General features: G+C 42.4%; 1 protein-coding gene across 1 annotated transcript; it reads left to right on the top strand.

The window, feature by feature from the left end:
* Positions 1–3,734: 3,734 nt before the first annotated feature.
* On the top strand, positions 3,735–15,248 carry CLDN12 (claudin 12). Its single transcript, XM_068973309.1, has 3 exons — positions 3,735–3,782; positions 5,242–5,323; positions 14,255–15,248. The coding sequence occupies exon 3, from the start codon at positions 14,292–14,294 to the stop codon at positions 15,024–15,026; it is 735 nt and encodes a 244-aa protein (XP_068829410.1). The 5' UTR covers positions 3,735–3,782; positions 5,242–5,323; positions 14,255–14,291; the 3' UTR covers positions 15,027–15,248.
* The last annotated feature ends 12,645 nt before the right edge of the window (positions 15,249–27,893 follow it).

Consider the following 27,893-nt stretch of genomic DNA (forward strand, 5'->3'; position numbering starts at 1 on the left):
AAAGCAGAGACATTACCTTGCCGACAAAGGTCCATCTAGTCAAGGCTATGGTTTTTCCAGTGGCCCTGTATGAATGTGAGAGTTGGACTGTGAAGAAGGCTGAGCGCCGAAGAATTGATGCTTTTGAACTGTGGTGTTGGAGAAGACTCTTGGGAGTCCCTTGAACTGCAAGATCAAACTGAATATTCATTGGAAGGACTGATGCTGAAACTCCAATACTTTGGCTACCGGATGCAACTGACTCATTGGAAAAGACCCTGATGCTGGGAAAGATTGAAGGCGGGAGAAGAAGGGGAAGACAGAGGATGAGTTGTTTGGATGGCATCACTGACTCAGTGGACTTGAGTTTGAGTGAGCTCTGGGAGTTGGTGATGGGCAGGGAAGCCTGGTGGGCTGCAGTCCATGGGGTCGCAAAGAGTCCGACACAACTGAGCGACTTCACTTTCACTTTTCACTTTCATGCATTGGAGAAGGAAATGGCAACCCACTCCAGTGTGCTTGCCTGGAGAATCCCAGGGACGGGGGAGCCTCATGGGCTGCCGTCAGTGGGGTCGCACAGAGTCAGACACGACTGAAGCAACTTAGCAGCAGCAGCAGCAGCAGCAGCAGTAGAGGCACTGACTGAACTGAGCTGAAAGTAGCATAATTCTCAAAAGACGTTCACTCATGCCACCTCTGCGGTGTGCTTTCCCTCATTTTACAGTTTTCTCATGTAACAGGAAACAATGAAGACAAATGCTGCCCATCGGGATTGCCACAGTGCCTCTCAGCTATGTCAGTCTTTCCCCTTGGGTAATTTTTCCGACATTAACTGGTAACTGCAGGTCTGCAAACAGCCTTCCTCGGGGGACTGGGGGCTGAAGTGGGGAAGCAGGCGCCTGACAGACACTGGTAGACACAGCTTTGGGTAAGAGCTAATAAATACATGGGTTTCCCTGGTGGCTCAGATGGTAAAGAATCCACCTTCAATGCAGGAGACCCAGGTTTGATCCCTCAGTAGGGAAGATCCCTTGAAGAAGGGAATGACAACCCACTCTAGTATTCTTTCCTGGAGAATTCCATGGACAGAGGAGCCTGGTGGGCTACAGTCCGGGGGTCTCAAACAGTCGGATGCAGCTGATCGCAAAGGACGCACATAGTAAATAGTTATCCAGGTAGAGTTTACCATCTCTGCAATTATGAAGAGGTTAGTTCCTTACTTCCGACTCCACACTGTGACTGATCTTTTGTATGGTTCACTCTAATTGCATTTCCAATGAGGTTATTTCCTTGCACAATAAACAAACATAATGAATAGCGTCCACACTGGTCCCCAGCTCATTTAATCATCTACACTAGAAAACTATGTAATAGATAGACCAGCAGCAGCGTGAATATGATGTAGGAGGGGGGCCCCTTCCAGGGCCTGAGAGTGGGTTCTTATCTAACACTCAGGAATGAATTGTCTGAGGAGACACCTGTGCTGACAAAGCAACAGACTTCATTGGAAAGGGGTGCCAGGGTGGAGAGTGGCAGGGCAAGGGAACCCGGAGGAACTCTCTGCCACATGGCTCCCAGTCTCGGGTTTTACAGTGGGTGATGGGACGAGTTTCTGGCTGTCTCTGGCCAATGATTCTGACTCAGGGTCCTTCCTGTGCTACATGCATTGCTCAGCCAAGATGGATTTCAGCAAGGAGGACTCCGGGAGGTGGAAGGACATGTGGCATCTCCTTCCATTCTTTACCTAATTCTTCTGGTTGGTGGTGGCTTATTAGTTCTGTATTCCTTACCAGGACCTCCTGTCGTAAAATAACTTATGCAAATATGCACTATAGTGCCTAGTCAGTGTGTTTCCCGTAACACTTGGGTATGTAAGTATTTCATCTTATCTGTACTAAAGGCAAGCTAACCATAGACCTGAACTTGATTAATAAGTCTAGAAACAGAGTTGTCTTCCCTTCTGTTTGTAGCTTTAAAAAAAAACTGTTATCAGCTACATATACATCCCAGCTAATGTCTGCTAACCGGATTTAACTAATCATCAATGATTGGGAAACAAATATCAGATGAATTTGTACACAGTTACCTAATTCAATTCCATTTTCTACATTAGAGAATTGAAGTTCAGAGCAAAGAATCCTGTGTCATATTGTTTTTGCCCGTCTGCTATTACCAGAGCTGGCCTGCAGCCCAGAGACTTTCTGTTCCCAGAGTTTCTTTACTATCTAATGCTGCCCTCTTTCTCACTGCTACATCTCTTGGCCTGGCTTTGGGATCAGATTGCTTCTGGCTTTAAATTGTCTTGCATTCTCTGAAGCAGTGTGGAAGATGAGAAAGTGGTAGCAGTGCTCAGAGAGTAGCTTTCCCCATAACTAATAAATAGTCCTGTTGTTCCTAAAGCAACGGAAAAATGGAAATAGCAAACACGTACAGTCCTTATTGTGTGTTAGACACTATTGCAAACTTTTCTGAGTTATAGCAACTCATTTAATCCTCACTGAAGTTTTTAATATATATACATTATTACTACAGATGAGATCCTGAGGTACAAACAGGTTCCTTACTTTGCCCAAGATCATACAGCGGCAAAGTGGGATAGGAATGGATGCCATCCTTTACTTTTATTTACAACTATGATGCAACTCAAAAGTTTTCTCAAACTTTTTCTTTTGAAACATTTCAAAAGTACAGAGAATTTTAATAGTACAATGAACACCCACATATGTAACTCTGTCTAGAGTTTGCAGTTACCAACATTTGCCACACTTACTCTATCGGCATGTATGTGTGTGATCATGACACCTCAACATCTGTCCTGGGCAGGTCACCCCAAAACATGCCTCAATGGCGTACCCATTGTTGTGAAGTAAATTTACTTGAGAAACAGCAGGTGGGAAAAAAAGGATAAACTTGGCATGGACATGTACACCCTGCTATAATTAAAATGAACAATCAACAAGAACCTACTCTACAGTACAGGGAACCCTGCTTAATGTTATGTGGCAGCCTGGATGGAAGGGGAGTTTGGGGGAGAATGGATCCGCGTATACGCATGGCTGAGTCCCTTGCTGCTTACCTGAAACTATCACAGCACTGTTAATGGGCCACGAACGTGAAAGTGTTAGTGCTCAGTCCAGTGGGGCTCTTTGTGATCCCATAGACTCGTGGCCCACCTGCCAGGATCCTCTGTCCATGGGATTTCCAAGGCAGGAATACTGGAGTGGGTTGCCATTCTCTTCTCCAGGGGATCTTCCCAGCCCAGGGATCGCACCCAAGACTCCTGCGTTGCAGGTGGATTCTTTACCGTCTCAGCTACCAGGGAAGCCCAATAATGGGCTATACGTCAATACAAAATAAAAAGTTTAAAAGCAAATAACACTCTGACCACTCCCCCAATCCACCCCCGCCCCACTGAAAGTGGTAAATAAATTACTTAGTGGGAAATATTTATTTGGGGACCCAACTCAAAATTATTTTTAGCTCTGTTTCCTCTAACTGTTTTGTAGACCTATAACCCAAATCTAAACGGAAGTTAAGGTGTTAAAGGAATGGGGGCGGTGGGAAGCAGAGCAGAAAGGCGGGAGGTGTTCGCAGGATATGGCCTGGGACTGCCAGCTCAGTGGATTTTGGGAATTGTAGTCTGCCAGTCATCCAGGGCATTCCTGTTTCGGGAACCTGACTACGAGTCCCAGAAGCCTTCGGAGCGGCTCTCTGGGAACGCACTTCCTGGGACGCCGAGAGGGAGACGCTCCGAGAGGCTCCTCAGTGTGGGCGAGTGAAAGTGCCCTGGATGTGAGAAACAGGTAGGTGTGGGCAAGAATGTTCTGGTTTCTGAGTCTTTTGCATAAGTAGTTGAGGATTTTGTGTAAGGTTGCTTAAACGAGTTGAGTCACTCAGCATTGGAAAGTGCTGACCACCTTCGTGGACATGAATGCTGAATGAGGAGGTGTTTGATGAAGCTCCCAAAATTACTTTGGACCCAGTAGTATGAAAATGTCAACGTGTCTGGCCAGGGCTAGGGACTTGGCTGGCCAGGTGTGTGCTGTGGAGGTGCAGGTTGCTATTTTTGAATCACTAGGTCATGCTGGTTGTGTAATGATGACCTGCTCTCCGTTCAAACCCACTTAGTGGTGCAGGGATGAGCTTGCTCTGAGAGCATTCATAGCCACTGTTGCAGTTTCTTTGCAGTTGGCTCTAACCAGGAAAGCTCTCTCTCTCTCTCTCTCTTTTTTTTTTTTTTTAACTTTCTATGTCTTTCTGCCAACTCTGATGCTCCTAAGGACACAGCTCAAAGGGAGTGCAGAGAGGGTAGGCGGGAGGCGGGCTTCTCTGGAAGCCTGCTTTGCTCTTCTCTGAAGCCCAAGTTCTGTGTTACAGGCTTTGCAAGGGGCCAGTCGTGACATTAGAAGGCCAGACTTGGTTACCTGACTTTAAAAAGATTGCTCAGAGATCCTATTGTGTGTTTCATATTGTAAAAACTTAACTTTGGAGTAAGTAAAGCAACTGTGATTGAAACCAACCAGACATATATTTAGAAAAGAAAAAAAAAAAATCTGGTTGAAATCCCTTTCCTGCAGACTGTTGGGGACATCATTCTACTTTATGATCATTGTAGGGCTAGCAGTATATATGTATATAGACACGCCTTAAACCAGGAAGTTCTTAGGCGTTACAAGTTTTCCTTCTCTCCTTCTACTTGAGGTAAATAGTGTTTGAAGAGGAAGTTGTTGATGCTTAAGAAAGATATATGAAAACATTTAAATGGTGGGTTGAGCTGTTGGTGGAACTATAAACTGAAAAGAAATTCTAGTTGCAAGTTTTAGGGGGCACAGTACAAAGCAACTTTGACTAGCATTGTTGTCAGTATCCTTTTAAAAGAAATAAAAGAAACCTCAGGAATGTGTTTTATGCCAAGACAACTAATTACATAGTGCTTCATCAGCCCTCCTTATTCTTTCACTGTAGTTATGAAAAGATTTCCAAAACAGCGAAGTGATTTCCATCCTTGTTTTTCCTATCTTCTTAAGTCACAAAATGAGAGTTAATTTTTTCTTCTGTAGCTCACAGATAGATACTGTGTGAATTTAAGAATAAACTACTTTTGTTTTTTAACTTACCTTTTTAACTCACCTTTTTTGGCTTAAGATTTCTTTGGTTTTAGATGGTTGATAATTATTTTTCCTAATTCCATATGAATTCACATTGAGTTTTTAAAGAAGTGCTATATTAATTTGGAGAACTTTTCCTGTTCTTTACGTCCAGGTCATCTTGACTGTGTTCAGGTGTGTACATATTTCTTCTAAGGTGATTAAAGTTGTTTTGGAACCATCAAGTACCTCAAAGAGTAAGTACATCCCTTGATTTTATTTCTTCATTTTACTTCCATATATATGACACTGTTTTCTCTTAACAAAATAAAGTTATAGGATAGATCTCCATTCCAGGTGCTATGTTGATGATCTGCATCTTCTAAGAAAACCCTTCTAAGGTAGAAGGGACTGCTAGTGTTACTACCGAGGAATAACGTAGCTGCTATTACAGATGTGTTCTCATGTAGCTATTCCTTAGAATTGTCTCTGAAAAAAATACAGTCATGGATCTGAGAATTCTTAAAGCTCTTGGCCCTTATTCCTGCTCCAAACTTCTTTGAACTCTATTCAAAACCACAGGAAAGATATTCTTTTGAAAAATATTTTTATTTGAAATATCTTTGATAACCTTCAATTGTGTACCATCTCGTCTGCAAGTCATTGTGGAACAGTCAGATATGAAGTGGGTGTTTCGAACAGAGGCCTAATCTGATTAGGTCAGTGGCTATTCTCAAAGAGAATGCTCTCAAATAAACCTACCAATAATCGTCACAGACTTAAATTTCCCGCCCTATTCTGTTTTACAAAGGGTTTTACTGTTTATGATCTCACAACTATCTTGGGAGAAATTTGAGATGCCGAGGGCATAGGACTTGCCCAGTTTGCAAATGGTGGTTTATGACTGGCGTTTCACTCTTGGGTTGCCTGGGCTACAATACCATGCTGCCTCCCAGATGGAAACTGCAAGCCCACACATCTGTATATACAACTCAGCTCAAGACCTGTCGCCCAGCTAGTGTTCGTGGGTGCTCCTCAGATTGTTAAAGTGTATTCTTAGCCTTGCACATCTGCTACAGTTGCTAATAAGGGGTTTTCATATGGCAAAAAGATGTTTATTTTTTTTCCTCATTGGGAGAAATATTTTAAAAAGGAAGTAGAAATACAAGTATAAAAAATTGTTTAACTTAGATAAGCAAATATTAATTTGATATATGAACCACTCTTAATGGCAAGAGGCACATCCTGTATGTAACATACCTATTAAGTTGAAAACATGGGAATGAACTGTCAGAATTGATTGTCTAACCACAGTGGGAATTAATCAGTGTCGCTAAACTTATATATGTGTTTCTAGAAGCAGAGGCTGCATATAAATAACCTGGGAATGGCCTCATCTTTCTTAGGAAATTTCTGGGGGAAGAAAATGAACTTCATTTTTAAAAATGAGAGACTTTGGCCAGTAAAGAGTGGAAAGCAGGGGCACATTTTAGAAGCAGTTTGGAGGCTTCAGAACACAGAGTATGAATGAATGTAATGAGTGAGCTGATCCTGGAGCAAATTTATAACGCTCTGTGTCCTCACCATACTCATATGAACCTTCCATTTGTTTTTTTGTTCATTCATTAAACAGATAATTGAGTACCTTCTATGTGCCAGTGTTGGACACAGTGTATAAAACAGAAGGCTCTCTGTGCTCCTGGAATTTACAGTCTGGTGAGAAGGATAAACACTGAACAGAGAGTATAAGCAAATTCACTGCTATCAAAGAAAAATTACAAAGGTGCAACCAGGGCGTGTAATTAGGGACGGGGGAAGGTGAAGGGTCAGAGAGGAGAGGGGAGGTTCAGGTCCAGGGCTCCCTGGAAACTAGAAGGATAAATACATGTCAGCTAAGCAAAGAATAGGATGGGATTAAGAAAGTTCTAGGAGGAAACAGCATGAGCAAAAGCCCACACTGAAAAACAAAATTTGAAAAGTTAAAAGCATTATGTTTACATAGACTAATATGTAAGGTAGGAAACTGACTCAGAAAGGAAACTAAGAATCTGTCAGGAACCAGATGGTGGGAAGTAAAACTTTGGAAATTATGGGAATGATTTGAAACTTTGGAAACTTTATTCTGAGGAAACTATTCAATAGAAAGCTATTGAATGGTAAAACATGTAGTGGAATGATCAGATTTTCAATTGAAAAAATAATGCATGGTTTCAAATTAATTGGTAGGGCTCCAAGAGTCAGCATATCTTTCAGTTTTAAATCACTGAACATATTCCTTCTCTCACTGTCCCTATAAGATGTTACTTTTTCCCTCTATGGGATATACTGCTGCTGCTGCTGCTGCTAAGTCTCTTCAGTCTTTCTATCAAATCATACACATGTAGAGTTATGAGCAGGGTATAAAATGTAAAGCAGCCAAAGAAAGTTACAAAGACTGGGGACATTAATTCTAGCACCGAGATTGAAATTCAGTTAAATTAAGGTTCATAATATTTCCCTTCTGAAAAATGCCATATACTTGTTCAGTTCAGTCGCTCAGTCGTGTCCGACTCTTTGTGACCCAATGGACTGCAGCCACGCCAGGCCTCCCTGTCCATCATCAACTCCCAGAGTTTATCCAAACTCATGTCCATTGAGTCAGTGATGCCATCCAACCATCTCTTCCTCTGTTGTCCCCTTCTCCTCCTGCCTTCAGTCTTTCCCAGCATCAGGGTCTTTTAAAATGAGTCAGATCTTCGCATCAGGTGGCCAAAGTGTTGGAGTTTCAGCTGCAACATCAGTCCTTCCAATGAACATTAAGGACTGATCTCCTTTAGGATGGACTGGTTGGATCTCCTTGCTGTCCAAGGAACTCTCAAGAGTCATCTCCAACACCACAGTTCAAAAGCATCAATTCTTTGGTGCTCAGTTTTCTTTAAAGTCCAACTCTCACATCCATACATGACCACTGGAAAAACCATAGCCTTGACTAGATGGACCTTCGTTGGCAAACTAATATCTCTGCTTTTTAATGTGCTGTCTAGGTTGGTCATAACTTTCCTTCCAAGGAGTAAGTGTCTTTTAATTTCATGGCTGCAGTCATCATCTGCAGTGATTTTGGAGCCCCCCAAAATAAAGTCTGACACTGTTTCCAGTGTTTCCCCATCTATTTGCCATGAAGTGATGGGACCAGATGCCATGATCTTAGTTTTCTGAATGGTGAGTTTTAAGCCAACTTTTTCACTCTCCACTTTCACTTTCATCAGGAGGCTCTTTAGTTCTTCTTCACTTTCTGCCATAAGCGTGGTGTCATCTACATATCTGAGGTTATTGATATTTCGCCTGGCAATCTTGATTACAGCTTGTACTTCTTCCAACCCAGCATTTCTCATGATGTACTCTGCATATAAGTCAAATAAGCAGGGTGACAATATGCAGCCTTGACATACTCCTTTTCCTATTTGGAACCATAGTGTTGTTCCATGTCCAGTTCTAACTGTTGCTTCTTGATTCGCATACAGATATCTCAAGAGGCAGGGCAGATAGTCTGGTATTCCCATCTCTTTCAGAATTTTCCACAGTGTATTGTGATCCACACAGTCAAAGGCTTTGGCATAGTCAATAAAGCAGAAATAGATGTTTTTCTGGAACTCTCTTGCTTTTTTGATGATCCAGCAGATGCTGACAATTTGATCTCTGGTTCCTCTGCCTTTTCTAAAAACAGCTTGAACATCTGGAAGTCCAGAGAAGCCTGGCTTGGAGAATTTTGAGCGTTACCTTTGCTAGCCTGTTAGATGAGTGCAATTGTGTGATAGTTTGAGCGTTCTTTGGCATTGCCTTTCTTTGGGATTGGAATGAAAACTGGCCTTTTCCAGTCCTGTGGCCACTGCTGAGTTTTCCAAATTTGATGGTATATTGAGTGCAGCACTTTCACAGCATCATCTTTCAGGATTTGAAACAGCTCCACTGGAATTCCGTCACCTCCACTAACTCTGTTCATAGTGATGCTTTTAAGGCCCACTTGATTTCACATTCCAAAATATCTGGCTCTAGGTGAGTGATCACACCATCGTGATTACCTGAGTCATGAAGATCTTTTTTGTACAGTTCTTCTGTGTATTCCTGCCACCTCTTCTTGGTATCTTCTGCTTCTGTTAGTTAGGTCCATACCATTCTGTCCTTCAGTGAGCCCATCTTTGCATGAAATGTTTCCTTGATACCTCTAATTTTCTTGAAGAAACCTTTAGTCTTCCCATTCCATTGTTTTCTCTGTTTCTTTGCATTGATCCCTGAGGAAGGCTTTCTTATCTGTCCTTGCTATTCTTTGGAACTCTACATTCTAATGGGTGTATCTTTCCTTTTCTCCTTTGCTTTTCAGTTTTCTATTTCACAGCTATTTGTAAGGCCTCTTTAGACAACCATTTTGCTATTTTACATTTCTTTTTCTTGGGGATGGTCTTGATCCCTGTCTCCTGTACAATATCATGAACCTCCATCCATAGTTCATCAGGTAGATCTAGTCCCTTAAATCTATTTCTCACTTCCACTCTATAATCATAAAGGATTTGATTTACGTCATAGCTGTATGGTCTAGTGGTTTTCCCTGCCTCCTTCAATTTAAGTCTGATTTTGGCAATAAGGAGTTCATGATCTGAGCCACAGTCAGCTCCTGGTCTTATTTTTGCTGCCTGTATAGAGCTTCTCCATCTTTGGCTGCAAAGAATATAATCAGTCTGATTTCAGATTATATCAATCTGATTATTTCAAAGATATAATCAATTTGGCCATCTGGTGATGTCTGTGTGTAGAGTCTTCTCTTGTGTTGTTTTAAGAGAGTGTTTGCTATGACCAGTGCATTCTCTTGGGAAAACTCTATTAGCCTTTGCCCTGCTTCATTCTGTACTCCAAGGCCAAATTTCCCTGTTACTCCAGGTGTATCTTAACTTCCTACATTTGCATTCCAGTCCCCTATAATGAAAAGGATATCTTTTTTGGGTGTTAGTTCTAAAAGGTCTTGTAGGTCTTCATAGACCCATTTAACTTCAGCTTCTTCAGCATTACTGGTTGGGGCATAGGCTTGGATTACCATGATATTGAATGGTTTGCCTTGGAAACAAACAGAGATCATTCTGTTGTTTTTGAGATTGCATCCAAATACTGCATTTTGGACTCTCTTGTTGACTATGACGGCTACTCCATTTCTTCTAAGGGATTCCTGCCCGCAGTAGTAGATATAATGGTCATCTGAGTCAAATTCACCCATTCCAGTCCATTTTAGTTTGCTGATTCCTAGAATGTCGACGTTCACTCTTGCCATCTCCTGTTTGACCAGTTGCAATTTGCCTTGATTCATGGACCTGACATTCCAGGTTCCTACGCAGTATTGCTCTTTACAGCATCGGACCTTGCTTCCATCACCAGTCCCATCTACAACTGGGTGTTGTTTTTGCTTTGGGTCCGTCTCTTCCTTCTTTCTGGAGTTATTTCTCCACTGATCTCCAGTAGCATATTGGGCACCTACCGACCTGAGGAGTTCCTCTTTCAGTATCCTATCATTTTGCCTTTTCATACTGTTCGTGGGGTTCTCAAGGCAGGAATACTGAAGTGGTTTGCCATTCCCTTCTCCAGTGGACCACATTCTGTCAGAACTCTCCACCATGACCCGCCCATCTTGGGTGGCCCTACACGCATGGCTTAGTTTCATTGAGTTAGACCAGGCTGTGGTCCATGTGATCAGATTGGTTAGTTTTCTCTGATTGTAGTTTCAGTCTGTCTGCTCTCTGATGCCCTCTCTCAGTGCCTACTGTCTTACTGGGGTTTCTCTTACTTTGGACATGGGGTATGTCTTCACGGCTGCACCAGCGAAATGCAGCCGCCGCTCCTGACCTTGGATGTGGGATAGCTCCTCTTGGCTGCTTGCCACGCAGCCGCTGCTCCAGGTATACTTGTTGGCTCTCTAAAAATATGACTTTTAGTTAGTTTCTGGGATCTGAGCCAAGCATAGTTCAGCAGAAGCCAATTCATGGGACTGATACAACACCTGGATTGATATGATGCAGGATAAGTTTGAACACACTTAAAACTGAAATAGATAATAAATATTGATCTGGCTCTGTTTATTAGTGTCATTTGATAATCTATAGGCTAAGAACTACAGAAATTTATTTATTAGTAATAAAATTCATTCTGATCTTGTTTCTCATTTTGTTTGTAGGAATCAGGGTACAGGGGAGCTTGAATGAAGGAAACTCAATTATACTGATACTCCAAGTGTTTGTCCCCTACCTCTGAAAACAGGAAGGAATTGTGATTGGGTTAGGACTTAGCCGTGGTGATCTGAAGGCGTTCTGAAGCTTTGAAAGGAATTGAGGGAAACTTTTTTTTACATCTTCCCAATGTTCATTAAGTCTTCTTTCTTTTCATGGCTCAGTTTTTCTCTAACCTTGAATTATTCATTTTTATGAACTTGTATATCTTATTTGGTTGATACCTAACAGTGATCACTTGATATGTAGTAATCAGACGCCTTTTTCATTATCAGCACTTTGAGTTTTGATAAAACAGCGTATTCTTTCCCTTAGTCTGGCGGTTAACATGTTGGGGCAAAGTCCAGATCTTTATGGCCTTGGTGTGCCTCTAGGACCTAACAGAGTGTCTTGAATGTGCTGAATAGTAAATCCCTGCTGAATGAATGATTGCTTAGTAATGGCTACTTACTTGTCCAGTTCTATATCATTAAGAGTCTACCTTTTTAAGCTACTGTGGTCTTGGGTCAGAGCCTAGTATTTATTTATTCAAATGTTCCTAAAATGACTTGTGTAGCAGGCACTGTGCAAGTTGCTCTGAGTATACTAGGGAGAAGATAAATGAGCAGAAACCAACAGGAAGCTGGATTCTAGAGACTGACAAAACCAGTGGCATTTTCCACTGTAAATGTCCTCAAACCTGCACCAGAGTTTCCATTGTTGGACTCAGGTGGTTGGTTGGTTGCTAAAATCAGGCATTTAAAATTTGCTGGAAAAAAAATAATGACCATAATTCCTCCAAGTATTTTCATCCATAACTTTTTTTTTTAAACAATTACTACTTTTGGTAATATTGACAGAAGACAACATGATAAATAGTAAACTAAGAACAGAAAAACTTAACAACTAGTCATTCTTGAGGACTTTAAGAAATAGTCACTTTTATATTTTACGATATAAAAATCACTTAAACCGATTTTTATATTGTACACTTATATATGTGTGTGTGTATAAGTATGTTCAGTTCAGTCGCTCAGTCATGTCCGGCTCTTTGCAACCTCATGAATCACAGCGTGCCAGGCCTCCCTGCCCATCACCAACTCCCGGAGTTCACCCAAACTCATGTGCATCGAGTCGGTAATGCCATCCAGCCATTTCATCCTCTGCGTCCCCTTCTCCTCCTGCCCCCAGTCCCTCCCAGCATCAGGGTCTTTTCCAGTGAGTCAACTCTTTGCATAAAGTGGCCAAAGTACTGGGGTTTCAGCCTCAGCATCAGTCCTTCCAATGAACATCCAGGATTGATCTCCTTTAGGATTGCCTGGTTGGATGTCCTTGCAGTCCAAGGGACTCTCAAGAGTCTTCTCCAACACCACAGTTCAAAAGCATCAATTCTTTGGTGCTCAGCTTTCTTCACAATCCAACTCTCACATCCATACATGACCACTGGAAAAACCATAGCCTTGACTAAAAATTATTCCCAGTTCTTGTGATTGGACTAAATATATAGTAAATTAAAGCAGTCTGTTCTGTTGCCTTGCAGGAGACATGGTAGAAAGTAGAAAAAATATATTTGAGTGGTATTTGGAGAGTGAGTTTCAAACTCCTGAAGAAATAAAGCTGAATAACATACTGGTTTTTATAATATGTCATATACAGATAAACATCTCTTTCTGCTTTATTGACTATGCCAAAGCCTTTGACTGTGTGGATCACAATAAAGTGTGGAAAATTCTGAAAGAGATGGGAATACCAGACTACCTGACCTGCCTCTTGAGAAACCTATATGCAGGTCAGGAAGCAACAGTTAGAACTGGACATGGAACAACAGACTGGTTCCAAATAGGAAAAGGAGTACATCAAGGCTGTATATTGTCACCCTGCTTATTTAACTTATATGCAGAGTAAATCATGAGAAACACTGGGCTGGATGAAGCACAAGCTGGAATCAAGATTGCCAGGAGAATCAGATATGCAGATGACACCACTCTTGTGGAAAGTGAGGAACTAAAAAGCCTCTTGATGAAAGTGAAAACGGAGAGTGAAAAAGTTAGCTTAAAGCTCAACATTCAGAAAACGAAGATCATGGCATCCGGTCCCATCACTTCATGGGAAATAGATGGGGAAACAGTAGAAACAGTGTCAGACTTTATTTTTCGGGGCTCCAAAATCACTGCAGATGGTGATTGCAGCCCTGAAATTAAAAGACACTTACTCCTTGGAAGGAAAGTGATGACCAACCTAGACAGCATATTCAAAAGCAGAGATACTACTTTGCCAACAAAAAGGTCCGTCTAGTCAAGGCTGTGGTTTTTAGGCACTGTTACTTTCCCCATTTTGCAGATGAGGAAAATGAGGCGCACAGATGTAGTGTTGCTGATCCAAAGTCACTTGGGTCACTTGGCTAGTAACTGAGGAAGCAGGGATTTGAATTCACGCCATCTAGCTCAGCGTCTGCCTTCAGCTACTCCGCTGCCCTCCTCACACCTTTGCCTGTTTTGCTAGTCTGCTTTTACATCCGCGTGAGCATCGGAGGCTGAATTTGTGTTTGGAGTTGATGGTTTGTGGATGGTGCTGTGACCCTGCATATTTGAGTGTCTGACACATCCAAGTGCTTGAACGTGGGTGTCGAATGAGTGATTTTTGAAAACAGAGAATTTCAGATGTGATGTTAAGTGAATTTGGAATTCTGTTCGTTGTTCCTCTGATTCACCGGGTAGAAAAATGCTCGTGTGTCAAGACTTTGGTTGCTGTATGAGCAATCATTGGTGAGCAAGGGTGTGCATGTATGCCTGTGCTCCGCGGTCACGGGCACATGTGCTCATACCTGTTTCTATTGCACATGGAGGCAAGGGACAGAATTCCCCTGTCTGATTCCATGTCCCTGGTTGTGTTTCCAGACAGCCCCACCCTTCCTACACTGCTCCCCCGGGGTCCCCTCATGATCTGTCTTCTTTGTCCCCCCAGTCTGACTGGCAGTACTGTGCACACCTGCCTGCCTGCCATGGGCTGTCGGGATGTCCACGCGGCCACCGTGCTCTCCTTCCTGTGTGGAATCGCCTCCGTAGCAGGCCTCTTTGCGGGCACACTGCTTCCCAACTGGAGGAAGTTGCGACTGATCACGTTCAACAGAAACGAGAAGAACCTGACCGTCTACACAGGCCTGTGGGTGAAGTGTGCCCGCTATGACGGGGGCAATGACTGCCTGATGTACGACGCTGCCTGGTACTCCTCCGTGGACCAGCTGGACCTGCGGGTCCTCCAGTTTGCCCTGCCCCTCAGCATCCTGATCGCGATGGGCGCCCTGCTGCTCTGCCTGATCGGAATGTGTAACACAGCCTTCAGGTCCTCCGTGCCCAACATCAAACTGGCTAAGTGCCTGGTCAATAGTGCGGGCTGCCATCTGGTGGCCGGGCTGCTGTTTTTCCTGGCAGGTACTGTGAGCCTCTCCCCATCCATCTGGGTCATCTTTTACAACATCCACCTGAACAGGAAGTTCGAGCCAGTCTTTGCGTTTGACTATGCTGTGTATGTCACTGTGGCTAGTGCTGGGGGCTTGTTTATGACAGCCCTGCTACTGTTTATTTGGTACTGTGCATGCAAGTCCTTGCCCTCTCCTTTCTGGCAGCCGCTGTACTCCCACCCTCCCGGTATGCACACATATTCACAGCCCTATTCAGCCCGTTCCCGCCTCTCTGCCATTGAAATCGACATTCCAGTAGTTTCCCACACCACCTAATGGGGAAATCATTGTTCAAGAAACCTTGTAGCCTCACATTTCCCTCCTGAAAGAGCTCTTTGGACCTATATCCATTTTTCTCCGTTCCTGATCAATCAGTGAAGCCAAATCTGTATGTTTTGGTAGGATGAAGTGCTGCTAGTTTTTATGAAAAGTACAATATTTTAAATGTGAATCATTCCTTTTATCTTGCTTCTTGTGCTCAAAGCATTTTTAACCTCCATATTGTTATCTGATCATTTATTTAGGTAGAAAGGACCTGTGTCTCAATTGAGGTGATTTAGAGCCACATAGTAAAAAATGATTATTAAGAGGAGCTGTTGTATGCGATCCTTAGAAATATTGCAGAATGTCAGAATGTGTATCACCCTTTTTCTGTAATACCTTAAATTGGTGGGAAAAAATGGACAATTTCAAATTAAGATTTTTTTTTTTCAGGTAAGGGTAATAGTTTATCAGTAGCCAGTCTACCAGCTTAGGCTGTAACTTTTCTTACTTCTTTCTCGGGGCTAATTGTATTGAATAGAGTTTGGTATTTTGAAGATGACTTTCTTTTGTGAGTTCTTATCTTCTACCTCATGCCTGTGTTTAAAAATAAAATGTATTTTAAGTGATGTCAGAGAGAATAAGCCTAACCTTTAAAATATCTATTAGTATGGATAACATTTAACCTAATTATAAAAGTTAATGGTTCTATAAGTTGTATTATTAGAGTTAAACTGTGCCATGTGATGGATTGGTGCTTCCTTTGAGGCAAAAAAAAAAAAAACCTTTTTTTTCCAGATATCATCGACCAGGTGGCACTTAGGCCTACATGTAATCTCTTAGTGACCAAGAGAAAGAAAGAAAGAGGCCTGAGTGGTTAGTCCTCCTTCAGATAGTGGCAGGGGACAAGCATCTGTTCTTCGGTGACAGCTGCAGAGATTCATCGGGGTGACTGCCTTTTGGGTGATGGGTGGAGTGAGGCATGGCCTCCCCATGACCAGGTTCCCTCTTGATTCAGTTCCCGCCCCATCACCGATTATTTCCATGAGCTAATATCTTTGCCCAGCATGTTACTAGATGCTGTAGAGGATACATGGAAAGTATGAGATCTTGTCCCATCTACTAAGAAATTTTACTTCAAGATAGAATATCAGATGGTTAACTGGCCTCAGTGGCAGCTGGTCTTCACTTCTCAATCATTGTTCCTGGAGTACCTTTCACCCAAAGACATGGCTTTCTGGCAGTCAGGCTTATTGTAAATACCAGCAATATTTGGATCCAGAACTTCAGTTTGTTGGATCCTTGAGAGCACCTACCTTAGTCTTGATGCTGTGATAACAGGGTATCAGATTCATGAGAACTGGATGGGCCACAGTGGTAAAAAAACAAACAAACAAAACCCACCAATTGTTCCCTTTGCACCTCTAAAAATATGATGGCATATCAAAGAGGGAGAAGTATGTAAGATCTCTCTTGTAATGAGATAGTGCTTAGAGGAAACCATGTTAACACCGAGATGAATGCTTACAGATTCAGGGATATTGGGTCTTTACCCTTAGGAATTTGAGCTGCTTACTTATTTGATGTAATTTGCTCCACATCTGTACTGTGTTCATGGGGAATTTGTTCTATTACCCATTACAAATGTCACATACAACTAGTTGCATGATTGACAGGTTATTGTGCCTCTTTTGCAAATCTGAGTATGCTTCTGGTACTTCTGTGTATAAAGCAGTACTTTTGTTTCTAATTCCAAACACTGGTTTATGTAAATAGCAAGTAAATCCAGTTGTATAATTTTTAAATGCCTTCAGTTGAAAGCATGCAGAACTCTGGTTTTTAAGCAATAGCTTCTGATTTCCTTCTGTATTTTTTTACTCTTCTTGGATGTAGCTGAGTTTTGATCATTCTAAGACAACAGCAGGTAAAATTCTGAGATTAATATTAATTTTCCTTTTACTAATTAATTTCTGTCCCCATTTTCACTGACTTTGTCCAGAAGTGTCAAGAATTCCACCATTCTTTGTATAAGCAGACTCAGCCATTAATATTCTAGACGGTTTTTAGGCCATGGGACCATATATATAAAATGTTGAACTTTTACTACAAGCATTTTTTTGATTCTTTTCGTAAACTGTAGCCTCATATTAGTGTTTATTATGGATTCACATGGCAGAAGAAACAGCTGTTTCCCTGATTGTCTTTAATATTTCAGATTTGCTGTCAGAAACTCTTATTCTTCAAAGCCATCAAAGGAATCCATATATTTATAATTTTTTAAAATAACTTCTGAGCATTCATCAGGCTATCGTTGTGTTGGGGGATATCTTTCTTTTGTTGTTACAAGTCTCTTCATGTTAAAGGCCTTTTACAGAAGCTTGGGAAACAGTTTGGAAGACCTTAAATGTAGTATGATGCACCAGTTTTGGTTTATCCAACCATGGGAGGAAAAAACGCCTGAATTTACTTTACTTGTAAATAAATATACACTATAATAGATAATATGTTTGCTGTAAACTGCAGTGTAAAACTGTACTTCTTGATGTTTATTAAAAGATGTATTTTTACAAGTTTCTGTTTCTGTCCTCATTTTTATCAGTGCTTTAAGGTAAAATATTTTGAGAAATGTTTCTCATATATGTGCAAATTGTAAAAGACACAGCCCCTTTTAAACCCCTGTAGAATAGCAGTTGGAATCAGAAAACCTGGCATTATTGTTTCAAAAGCATCAAGACCCTTCATTTCTAAGAATGGTCTTAGGAGTTCACTGGACTATTTCAACATTCCAGAGAAAAACAACAAATAAAGTCAAATGGGCTAGACTTGCCTCATCAGTGGAGTTTTTCCAGTCATCTGTGCTCTTTGAGATTGCAAGTTCTCAGATAGTTAAATGGGAGGACATTTCTTCATTCTTCAGAACTCAAGGTTGCCAGGAAAAGTGGTCCTAATAGGTAAGTCACCTCAAAATTTCCGGGACCTGGAATGAGCTTTTAGTTTTTGGCCTCCCAGTGATAGTATTCACAAGCACCCCTCACTGAACCCATGGCTCTGATGGGACATTAGATGCCAGAGCTGTATGTTGCACTAGAAGTGTGAAGCCATTTCAGGCTGGCCATCCCCATAGCTGATTATACTAACACACTGGAGTGTTATATATACAGTCTGGAGTCTGCCCCCAAGTTGCACAAGCTCCCTGAGGGTGGCTGAAATGCTGGAGAAACTCTTCATGCTAACCAAATTCACAAGAGTGATTTACCAACCAGAAGGGAAAAATATAAATGGCTTGCAATCACTATCCAAGACCAATTTTTAAAAATATGCCCTACACAGAGCTCTTTGGAGAAAAAGACTGATTCCAGTCCCAGGGTAGGAAAAGTGCAAGATGAGCCCAGCACATTGTCTTCCGCAAAAAGAAACACTCGAAGAAGGATGGAGACTTAACAAATTACACAGGAGCTGGCTTAAAGAGGTTCCTACTAGTTGAATCTGGGACAATCTAAGCATCAAAATAACATGGACTCTATTGAATAAAGCAAAAAGCCATGCATCCCTACTGATAGAAACGGGAAGAAAGAAAAGTTGCTTCTTCAATAAAATACCAAATGATCAGTATAGAAAAATAGATGGAGTTGGGAAAACATCAGTGGAATTAAAACTGATTGGTGAAAGTTTGACAAAAAACAGGATATTTACATAGTCTCCAAATACTGCTCCACAAATTACTTACTAATTTCAGAGGGGAAAATAGTAATAGTGGATCAACTTGGCAGTCGCAGCTTTAACCAGGTGAATAAATTTATCACCAATGTTAAACCAACACCATGCTCCTCATGATATGATGCAGTGAGGTCAGATCATTGCTTTTGTGGTAGTTCCACTAAGACCATCGCTTAAGACTCATCTTGAGGAAATGGAGCTTGTCACTTCCTCTTTTGCTTTTTGCTTCCTTCTCTACCTCTCCTGATCTCACACCTCTTCATTTTTATAAGAAAGCATAAAAACTTACAGTCAAAATTATCTCTAAAATATTTCATGTTTAGGAGAGAATTTGAAGAGCTTGCATCAGGTTTCTCTGGAAAAAATAAAAAAGGAAAGGTCCTTGCAGAAGAGATATAAAGAACCACAGGACTCAAGGGATCTGAATTAGCTGTCCCATTTCACTGATTAGCAATAACTTCAATCCTGAAGCATACTGACAGGTTAGCCTAAGGGCTATCCCCTTTCCTTCCCCTCCCCAACACTGGAAAACTTTTCTAGGAGAAAGTCATTCTCCCTTTCCCTGCTGGGTGTCTCACCACCCTCCAGCCAGCAAGGTTCTGTGCCAGTGCCATAGTGTGCCAGAGCCCTTTAAAACCTCACAGTGGGACTGTGGAACTCTGGAGAAAAAGCACAACTATGGCCTGCCTAATATTCTTATACAAATCTGCGATTAACAGGGAATTTAGGGTTTTTTCACTTTGTTTGGAAATGGGCCAGCTTTCCACACTGTTCTGTGAAAGAAATGCTTCAGCAAATTTTGATGAAGACAATGAGATGGTAGATGAGAAAAGAAATTTTTTATTTTCACGTTTTGTGAAAAACCCAATGTGACTGGGTCCTATTAATAATAATGTGGTAACCATGATTTTGAGTGGTCCTTGTTCACTTAAATCCTCTATAGAAAAAAATATATATGTAGATTCATGTCTCCAGGGTTATGCTTTATAGAAAAAGGTAACAGCTTCTCGTTAAGAGAAAAGGCATAGTAATATTTTAACTGCATTATATATCTGGTGGCATTGCTCCATAATTCACTCTTTAATACTTTGAAAGGCTGTGTGTGCTGTGCTTAGTTGCTCAGTCGTGTCTGCCTCTTTGCGACCACATGGACTGTAGCCTGCCAGGCTCAATCTGTCCATGGGGATTCTCCAGGCAAGAATACTGGAGTGGGTTACCATGCCCTCCTCCAAGGGATCTTCCCAACCCAGGGATTGAACCCAGGTCTCCTTCATTGCAGGTGGATTCTTTCCCATCTGAGCCACCAGGGAAGACCATGAATACTAGAGTGGGTACACTATCCTTTCTGCAGGGGATCTTCCTGACCCAGGAATCAAACTGGGGTCTCCTGTATTGCAGGCAGATTCTTTACCAGCTGGGCTACCAGTAAATGAATACAGATAATTCTCTTAAATTTAAAAATACTTTTTGCCGCTATGCCCACGTCCTTTTTCTTGTCCTTACTCTCAGGCCAATTCTGTGGTCTGGATAGTCCAGGTTGGGAGTTGAATACCAGGATGTTTCTGCGGAGAGTGAGGACCCTGGCTCCTGACTGATCCCCTCTGGGGTGAGCAGGTGCCTAAGAAGTCTGTCTTCCCCCTTGCTGGCCGTGTGAGTGAGGACTTTGGGTCATGTTCTGACCTGCTGACCTGCTCCTGGCTGCTTCTGCTTAAAGAGCTTGAAGGTAGCAGTGGGTGCTAGAGCCTGGTGGTATCAGCCAGGTGTACACATCTCTTCCCAGCTCCTTGTCCAGTGAGATCATGTTTGTAGTTTGAAATTGGCCATGGTGAAAGTATTGATGCCACAGAAATTAGCAGATACTGCTGCTGCTGCTGCTGCTAAGTCACTTCAGTCATGTCCGGCTCTGTGCGACTCCATAGACGGCAGCCCACCAGGCTCCCTCAGCCCTGGGATTCTCCAGGCAAGAACACTGGAGTAGGTAGCAGATACTACAGAGTTTTATCTTTTCCCTTTTTTCCTTTCCTCCCCTCCCTCCCTCCTTCCCTTCCTTCTTTCCTTCTTCTCGTTCCCCACCCTCCTCAGCTGTTATTAAACACTAAATCAGCACATACCATTGCTCAGCTGAGATTAATTTGCTGAGCTTCAAATTAGTTAATGAAGGAACTGAGAATTATAACAAGTGTAAAACTTTATCTGTGATAAAGGGACTCTCTGAAACAGACTTTTAATGAGCCTGTTTCCAGTATTGCTCTTTCTTCCTCCCCACCACCAACCCATCCTGTATACTGACAACAGAAGGAACCTAATAAAATCCAAATGTGACCTTGTCTCTCCTCAAGTTTATTCAGCAGTTAGTTACCTCTCAGAACAGAATCTAAATTCTTGCTCTGAGTGGTAGGTCTTGTGCAGCAGTAGATAGAGGAGTACATCAAAGATGTGGAGCCAGGAAAAGCACACTGCCTGGCACAGCACAGCCACACAAATTATCTAGAGACTTTTTTTTTTCCCATTGTGCCCATCATTGATCAGACTTTTAGCAATTATTGACACTAACAATGTCTTAAAAGTTAATGTGTAACAGAATGCAAATTCAATAATAAATAATAGGGAATATCCCTTCTCAAGGACCTTTGGATTGGTCACATACCAACCCAAATTGGTCACAAGAGAGAGAGGCCTCACTCTCTCTTGGATTACTTCCTCTGGGGCAAAGCCAGCTTCCATGTTGTAAGGACGTACAAACCCTATAGTTTAGGAAGAACTGAGGCCCCCTACCAGTTTTCCAACCATGTAGGAAAGCCATGTTGGAAACAAGGAATTTCTGTTTCCTATGTGATGGAAAGAGTGGCATAATGAATGTGATAGCTAGCCTTTAAGATGGCCTGCAATGATCCTTGCCTCCTGGGATTCATATCCTTTTGCAGTCCTGTTAACATACTGAATACATTACAGTCTAGGCTCTCTCTGCTCGCAGCATGACAGACCAATGAACTTGGAGATAAGGTGTTAAAACAAGGAATATGACTTCATTTGGAAAACCAACTGACAGAGAAGATGGCAGACTAATATCTCAAAATAACCATCTTACCTGGATCTAGATGTTAGGAGGTGAGGAAGTAAAGTAAAAAGGCCATTTATCTTGCAACATAGGAGCGGATGTGTTAATTTCTCTCCTGCAGCCATTCACAGGTGGGCTGCGTCAAGTTGTCTCTCTGTGAGCTGAACAAAGGCACTTACAGTCAGGCAGAGCAGCAGGGGTCCCCAAAGTAGGCCATTACGTATGATTATAAGAATAAAGTAACGAAAAGCAAATCAAAGAAACAGATCCAACTAGGTACCAGTAAGACTTTGCAGAAATGATAGCTTGTGACTTCTGAGGTTATAGGTCATAAAAGATGTAGCTTCTGCCTCTCTCTCTTGGATCACTTCCACTGGGGTGAAGCCAGCTTCCATGTTATAAGGACATACACAGCCCCTACAGTTAATTTAGGAGGAACTGAGGCCCCCTACCAGTTTGCCAGCCATGTTGGAAACAGGTATCAGATTACTGCAGCCTTGGCCAACGTCTCAATTGCAACCTGACTGAAAGGTCCCAAGCCAGAATCTCCTGGCTAAGCTGCCTCAAGTTCCTGACCCACACATCCTGTGTGAAATAGTGCTTACTGTTGTTTCAAGATGCTATGTGTGGAGCTGTCAACTTAAAAATTAACCACAACCTAAAAGTTGAGGGTTGTGTTTTATTCAGTGGGAATTTTCAGGACTTCAAGCCCAGGAGGCAGCATCTCAATAATCCTGAGAGAACTGCTCTGAGGAGACACACAGGGAGGAGGCAGCTTACACAGAAGTTTGCAACAAGGGGCAGGTAGTCTGAACATCATAGGTATCTTGTGAATTAAAGAAAACCAGACATCTCAGGTTAAGGAATTTAGTGCTTTTCTGTATATGGGAAGATTCGAGAGTCTGAGCTCACTGGCTTCATTCCTTTGACATGCACCTCAGCTATCTGGGGGCCAGTATCCTGCTTTTTTCACATCCTTAGTTCTCATTGATCACTGTAGGGAGTGGCTGCGACCTGGTGGCTGCCAATGATACAGGCATCGTTCTGCCTCCTGAGTGCCTCTAGGGCTCAGGAATTCACATTTGGAGAGCCAGAATCACTGATGACTGTGACATCCTTGTTTACTGATATGGCAGGAAATACTCCATTTCTCAGGGACAGTTTGTTATATGGCAGTAGATGACTGATACAAAGAGCATAAAGCAAACGCTGGGGAGGAATATTTGTCTTTATGCTATGAAGAGGTATTATGAGCTTTCCTGGCTCCATGTCAGAAAAAAATCCCTCTCATGATCCCAAATTCCCTTAGAAAATGCTGAATATTTATTACCAAAATGTGGTAAAACAGCCTAATCTGGGGGGGAGGTGAGAAATATCTGGGTTTAGGTTGGGAGCAGAGTCCTCTCTAATTCTGGTTAGGTTATAAGTGACTGCCTCTGTTACCAGGGAAATAAACTGAAGAATAAACACTCATGGGGTTTGGAATAGATGTTAAATCATGCATTTACAGTCAAACTACTATGATATATAAGAAGTGGACTATTTCCTGCCATATCAGTAAACAAAGGAGGTCACAGTCATCAGCAATTGCAGCCACCACAGTGGAGAGCTGGTGAGCCCTGAGGAAACTCAGGAAGGAAGGAATACCTGCCCTCTATCATAGCAGCCATCAGACTACAGTCACCTCCTGCGGTGAGCCCTGAGGAAACTCAGGATGTGAAAACTCAGGATACAGGCCCCAGACAGCTGAGGTGCATACCTAAGGAATGATTTCAGTGAGCCCGGACTCTTGCATCTACCCATACAGCCATCCAGTGCAAACCACCACCATGGTTCACTGGTGGTGCAATAGCTTATCAGTGGTCTCCAGGATTCCACCATTTTCCTGTATCGTTAATTTTCCGCCCAGCAGTCAGTGGTGGGGGTGGTTTAGCTGCTAAGCTGTGTCCGACTCTGTGCAACCCAGTGGACTGTAGATAACCAGGCCCTTCTGTCCATGGCATTTCCCAGACAAGAATACTGGAGTGGGTTGCTATTTCCTTCTCCAGGGGATCTTCCTGACCCAGGGATAGAACCCTGTTCTCCTGCTTTGCAGGCGGATTCTTTACTGACTGAGCTACCAGGGAAGCCCTCTCATACATAGAAGAGCGCTTAATACCTTAACTTGGGCTATCTGGTTTTCTCTAATTAACAATAATCTGTTGATGTTCAGCTTACCTGAACTTTTTCTGCAAAACTTCTGTATAACCTGGCTCCTCCCCTCGCCTCTTGTGAACAGTTCTCTCAGGGTCACTTGACATACTGTCTCCTGGGTTTGAAGTCCTAAAAATCACTGCCGAATAAAATGTAACTCTCAACTTTCAGGCCATGAGTTTAAGTCCACATATACATAGTGGTTGGGTCCAAAATGCAGTACTTGGATGCAGTCTCAAAAAACGACAGTATGATCTCTGTTTGTCTCCAAGGTAAACCATTCAATATCACTGTTATCCAAGTCTATGCCCCAACCAGTAACGCTGAAGAAGCTGAAGTTGAACACTTTTATGAAGATCTACAAGACCTTTTAGAATTAACACCCAAAAAAGATGTCCTTTTCATTATAGGGGACTGGAATGCAAAAGTAGGAAGTCAAGAAACACCTGGAGTAACAGGCAAATTTGGCCTTGGAATGTGGAATGAAGCAGGGCAAAGACTAATAGAGTTTTGCCAAGAAAATGCACTGGTTATAGCAAACACCCTCTTCCAACAACACAAGAGAAGACTCTACACATGGACATCACCAGATGGTCAACACCGAAATCAGATTGATTATATTCTTTGCAGCCAAAGATGGAGAAGCTCTATAGAGTCAACAAAAACAAGACCAGGAGCTGACTGTGGCTCAGATCATGAACTCCTTATTGCCAAATTCAGACTGAAATTGAAAATAGTAGGGAAAACCACTAGACCATTCAGGTATGACCTAAATCAAATCCCTTATGATTATACAGTGGAAGTGAGAAATAAATTTAAGGGCCTAGATCTGATAGATAGAGTGCCTGATGAACTATGGAATGAGGTTCATGACATTGTACAGGAGACAGGGACCAAGAACATCCCTATGGAAAAGAAATGCAAAAAAGCAAAATGGCTGTCTGGGGAGGCCTTACAAATAGCTATGAAAAGAAGAGAGGCGAAAAGCAAAGGAGAAAAGGAAAGATATAAGCATCTGAATGCAGAGTTCCAGAGAATAGCAAGAAGAGATAAGAAAGCCTTCTTCAGTGATCAATGCAAAGAAGTAGAGGAAAACAAGAGAATGGGAAAGACTAGAGATCTCTTCAAGAAAATTAGAGATACCAAGGGAACATTTCATGCAAAGATGGGCTCGATAAAGGACAGAAATTGTATGGACCTAACAGAAGCAGAAGATATTAAGAAGAGGTAGCAAGAATACATGGAAGAACTGTACAAAAAGGATCATCACGACCCAGATAATCATGATGGTGTGATCACTAATCTAGAGCCAGACATCTTAGAATGTGAAGTGAAGTGGGCCTTAGAAAGCATCATTACGAACAGAGATAGTGGAGGTGATGGAATTCCAGTTGAGCTCTTTCAAATCCTGAAAGATGATGCTGTGAAAGTGCTGCACTCAATATGCCAGCAAATTTGGACAACTCAGCAGTGGCCACGGGACTGGAAAAGGCCAGTTTTCATTCCAATTCCAAAGAAAGGCAATGCAAAAGAATGCTCAAACTACCACACAATTGCACTCATCTCACATGCTAGTAAAGTAATGCTCAAAATTCTCCAAGCCAGGCTTCAGCAATATGTGAACCGTGAACTCCCTGATGTTCAAACTGGATTTAGGAAAGGCAGAGGAACCAGAGATCAAATTGCCAGCATCCGCTGGATCATCGAAAAAGCAAGAGAGTTCCAGAAAAACATCTATTTCTGCTTTATTGACTATGCCAAAGCCTTTGACTGTGTGGATCACAATACACTGGAAAATTCTGAAAGAGATGGGAATACCAGACCACCTGACCTGCCTCTTGAGAAATCTGTATGCAGGTCAGGAAGCAACAGTTAGAACTGGACATGGAACAACAGACTGGTTCCAAATAGGAAAAGGAGTATGTCAAGGCTGTATATTGTCACCCTGATTATTTAACTTCTATGCAGAGTACATCATGAGAAACGCTGGACTGGAAGAAGCACAAGCTGGAATCAAGATTGCTGGGAGAAATAGCAATAACCTCAGATATGCAGATGATACCACCCTTATGGCAGAAAGTGAAGAGGAATTAAAAAGCCTCTTGATGAAAGTGAAAGAGGAGAGTGAAAAAGTTGGCTTAAAGCTCAACATTCAGAAAACGAAGATCATGGCATCCGGTCCCATCACTTCATGGGAAATAGATGGGGAAACAGTAGAAACAGTGTCAGACTTTATTTTTTGAGCTCCAAAATCACTGCAGATGGTGATTGCAGCCCTGAAATTAAAAGACGTTTACTTCTTGGAAGAAAAATTATGACCAACCTAGATAGTATATTCAAAAGCAGAGACATTACTTTGCTGACTAAGGTCCGTCTAGTCAAGGCTATGGTTTTTCCTGTGGTCAGGTATGGATGTGAGAGTTGGACTGTGAAGAAGGCTGAGCGCCGAAGAATTGATGCTTTTGAAGTGTGGTGTTGGAGAAGACTCCTGAGAGTCCCTTGGACTGCAAGGAGATCCAACCAGTCCATTCTGAAGGAGATCAACCCTGGGATTTCTTTGGAAGCAATGATGCTGAAGCTGAAGCTCCAGTACTTTGGCCACCTCATGTGAAGAGTTGACTCACTGGAAAAGACTCTGATGCTGGAGTGATTGGTGGCAGGAGGAGAAGGGGACGACAGAGAATGAGATTGCTGGATGGCATCATGGACTCAATGGACGTGAGTCTGAGTGAACTCCGGGAGATGGTGGTGGACAGGAAGGCCTGGCATGCTGCAAGTCATGGGGTCGCAAAGAGTCGGACACGACTGAGCGACTGAATTGAACTGAACTGAACTGGGGCTTCCCAGGTCACACTAGTAGTAAAGAATCCACCTGCCAATCCTGGAGAAGTAAGAGACTCAGGTTCTATCCTTCAGGAAGATCCCCTGGAGGAGGATATAGCAACCCACTCCAGTATTCTTCCCTGCAGAATCCCGTGGACAGAGAAGCCTGGTGGGATATAGTCCATAGTGTTGCAAAGAAACGGACACGACTGAAGCGACTTAGCACAGCACACATACATAGTGGTCATGTTGGCCCATGGTTATCAGGTACAAATATACCATACCTTAAAAATATATATCGTTTGTTTTTATCTAATGGTCAATTATTTCTGGGGTCAGCCTTTCAGGAAGAAAAACAAAACTGATATTTTCCTAGGTAGAGGAGGAAATAGCTGATTTTAAGATTCACTAGGCAGTTGAGTTGACAAGCAAAACCTCCCTTTGGTAGAACAAACAGCAAGATAAAATCCTGTGGCAGAGACTTCCCTGACAGTCCAGTGGTTAAGACTCCACACTTCCAGTTCAGGGCAGTGGCGGTTTGATCCCTGGCTGGGGAACTAAGATCCATATGCCATGCAACCAAAAGAAAAATAACAAACTTGATGGCAGTAATTGTGAGATCAGCATTAGGAGTGGGAAGCTGAATTGTATTGGTATTTCAGTAGAGCAAAGTTAATCTGATTGCTTTCCTAATACTTGGTCTGAAAAGGGCAGAAGCTAGGTAGCTTAGGACTCCCAGAGCGGGGCAGCCTAATGACACTGAATTCCTCAGTTGGGGAATAAAAGAACTGAAAGAAAATGGGACCTGGGAGGTGGGGGTGGGGGAGAATGGCTCAGCCACAGAACGGAAAGCATCAAAAGTCCCTACCTTTCTTAGACTGCTTCTCTCTCCACCAGCCGGTACAGCTTTGTCAGGCACAGAGGTAGAAAAAGCCATTAATACTAACGTAGAGTTAGGCAGTGTATGTTTGCAGGTGTTCAGTTGCTCAGTCGTGTCTGACTCTTTCAACCCCATGGACTGTAGCCCGCCAGGCTCCTCTGTCCATGGAATTCTCCAGGCAAGAATACTGGAGTGAGTTGCCATTTCCTAC

This window comes from Capricornis sumatraensis, chromosome 5 (genome assembly GCF_032405125.1).
Source record: "Capricornis sumatraensis isolate serow.1 chromosome 5, serow.2, whole genome shotgun sequence".
NCBI lineage: Eukaryota > Metazoa > Chordata > Mammalia > Artiodactyla > Bovidae > Capricornis > Capricornis sumatraensis.

Bases quoted from the DNA above. Each gene is read 5' to 3' on its own strand.
- CLDN12 (XM_068973309.1), top strand. From the start codon at position 14,292: ATGGGCTGTCGGGATGTCCACGCGGCCACCGTGCTCTCCTTCCTGTGT.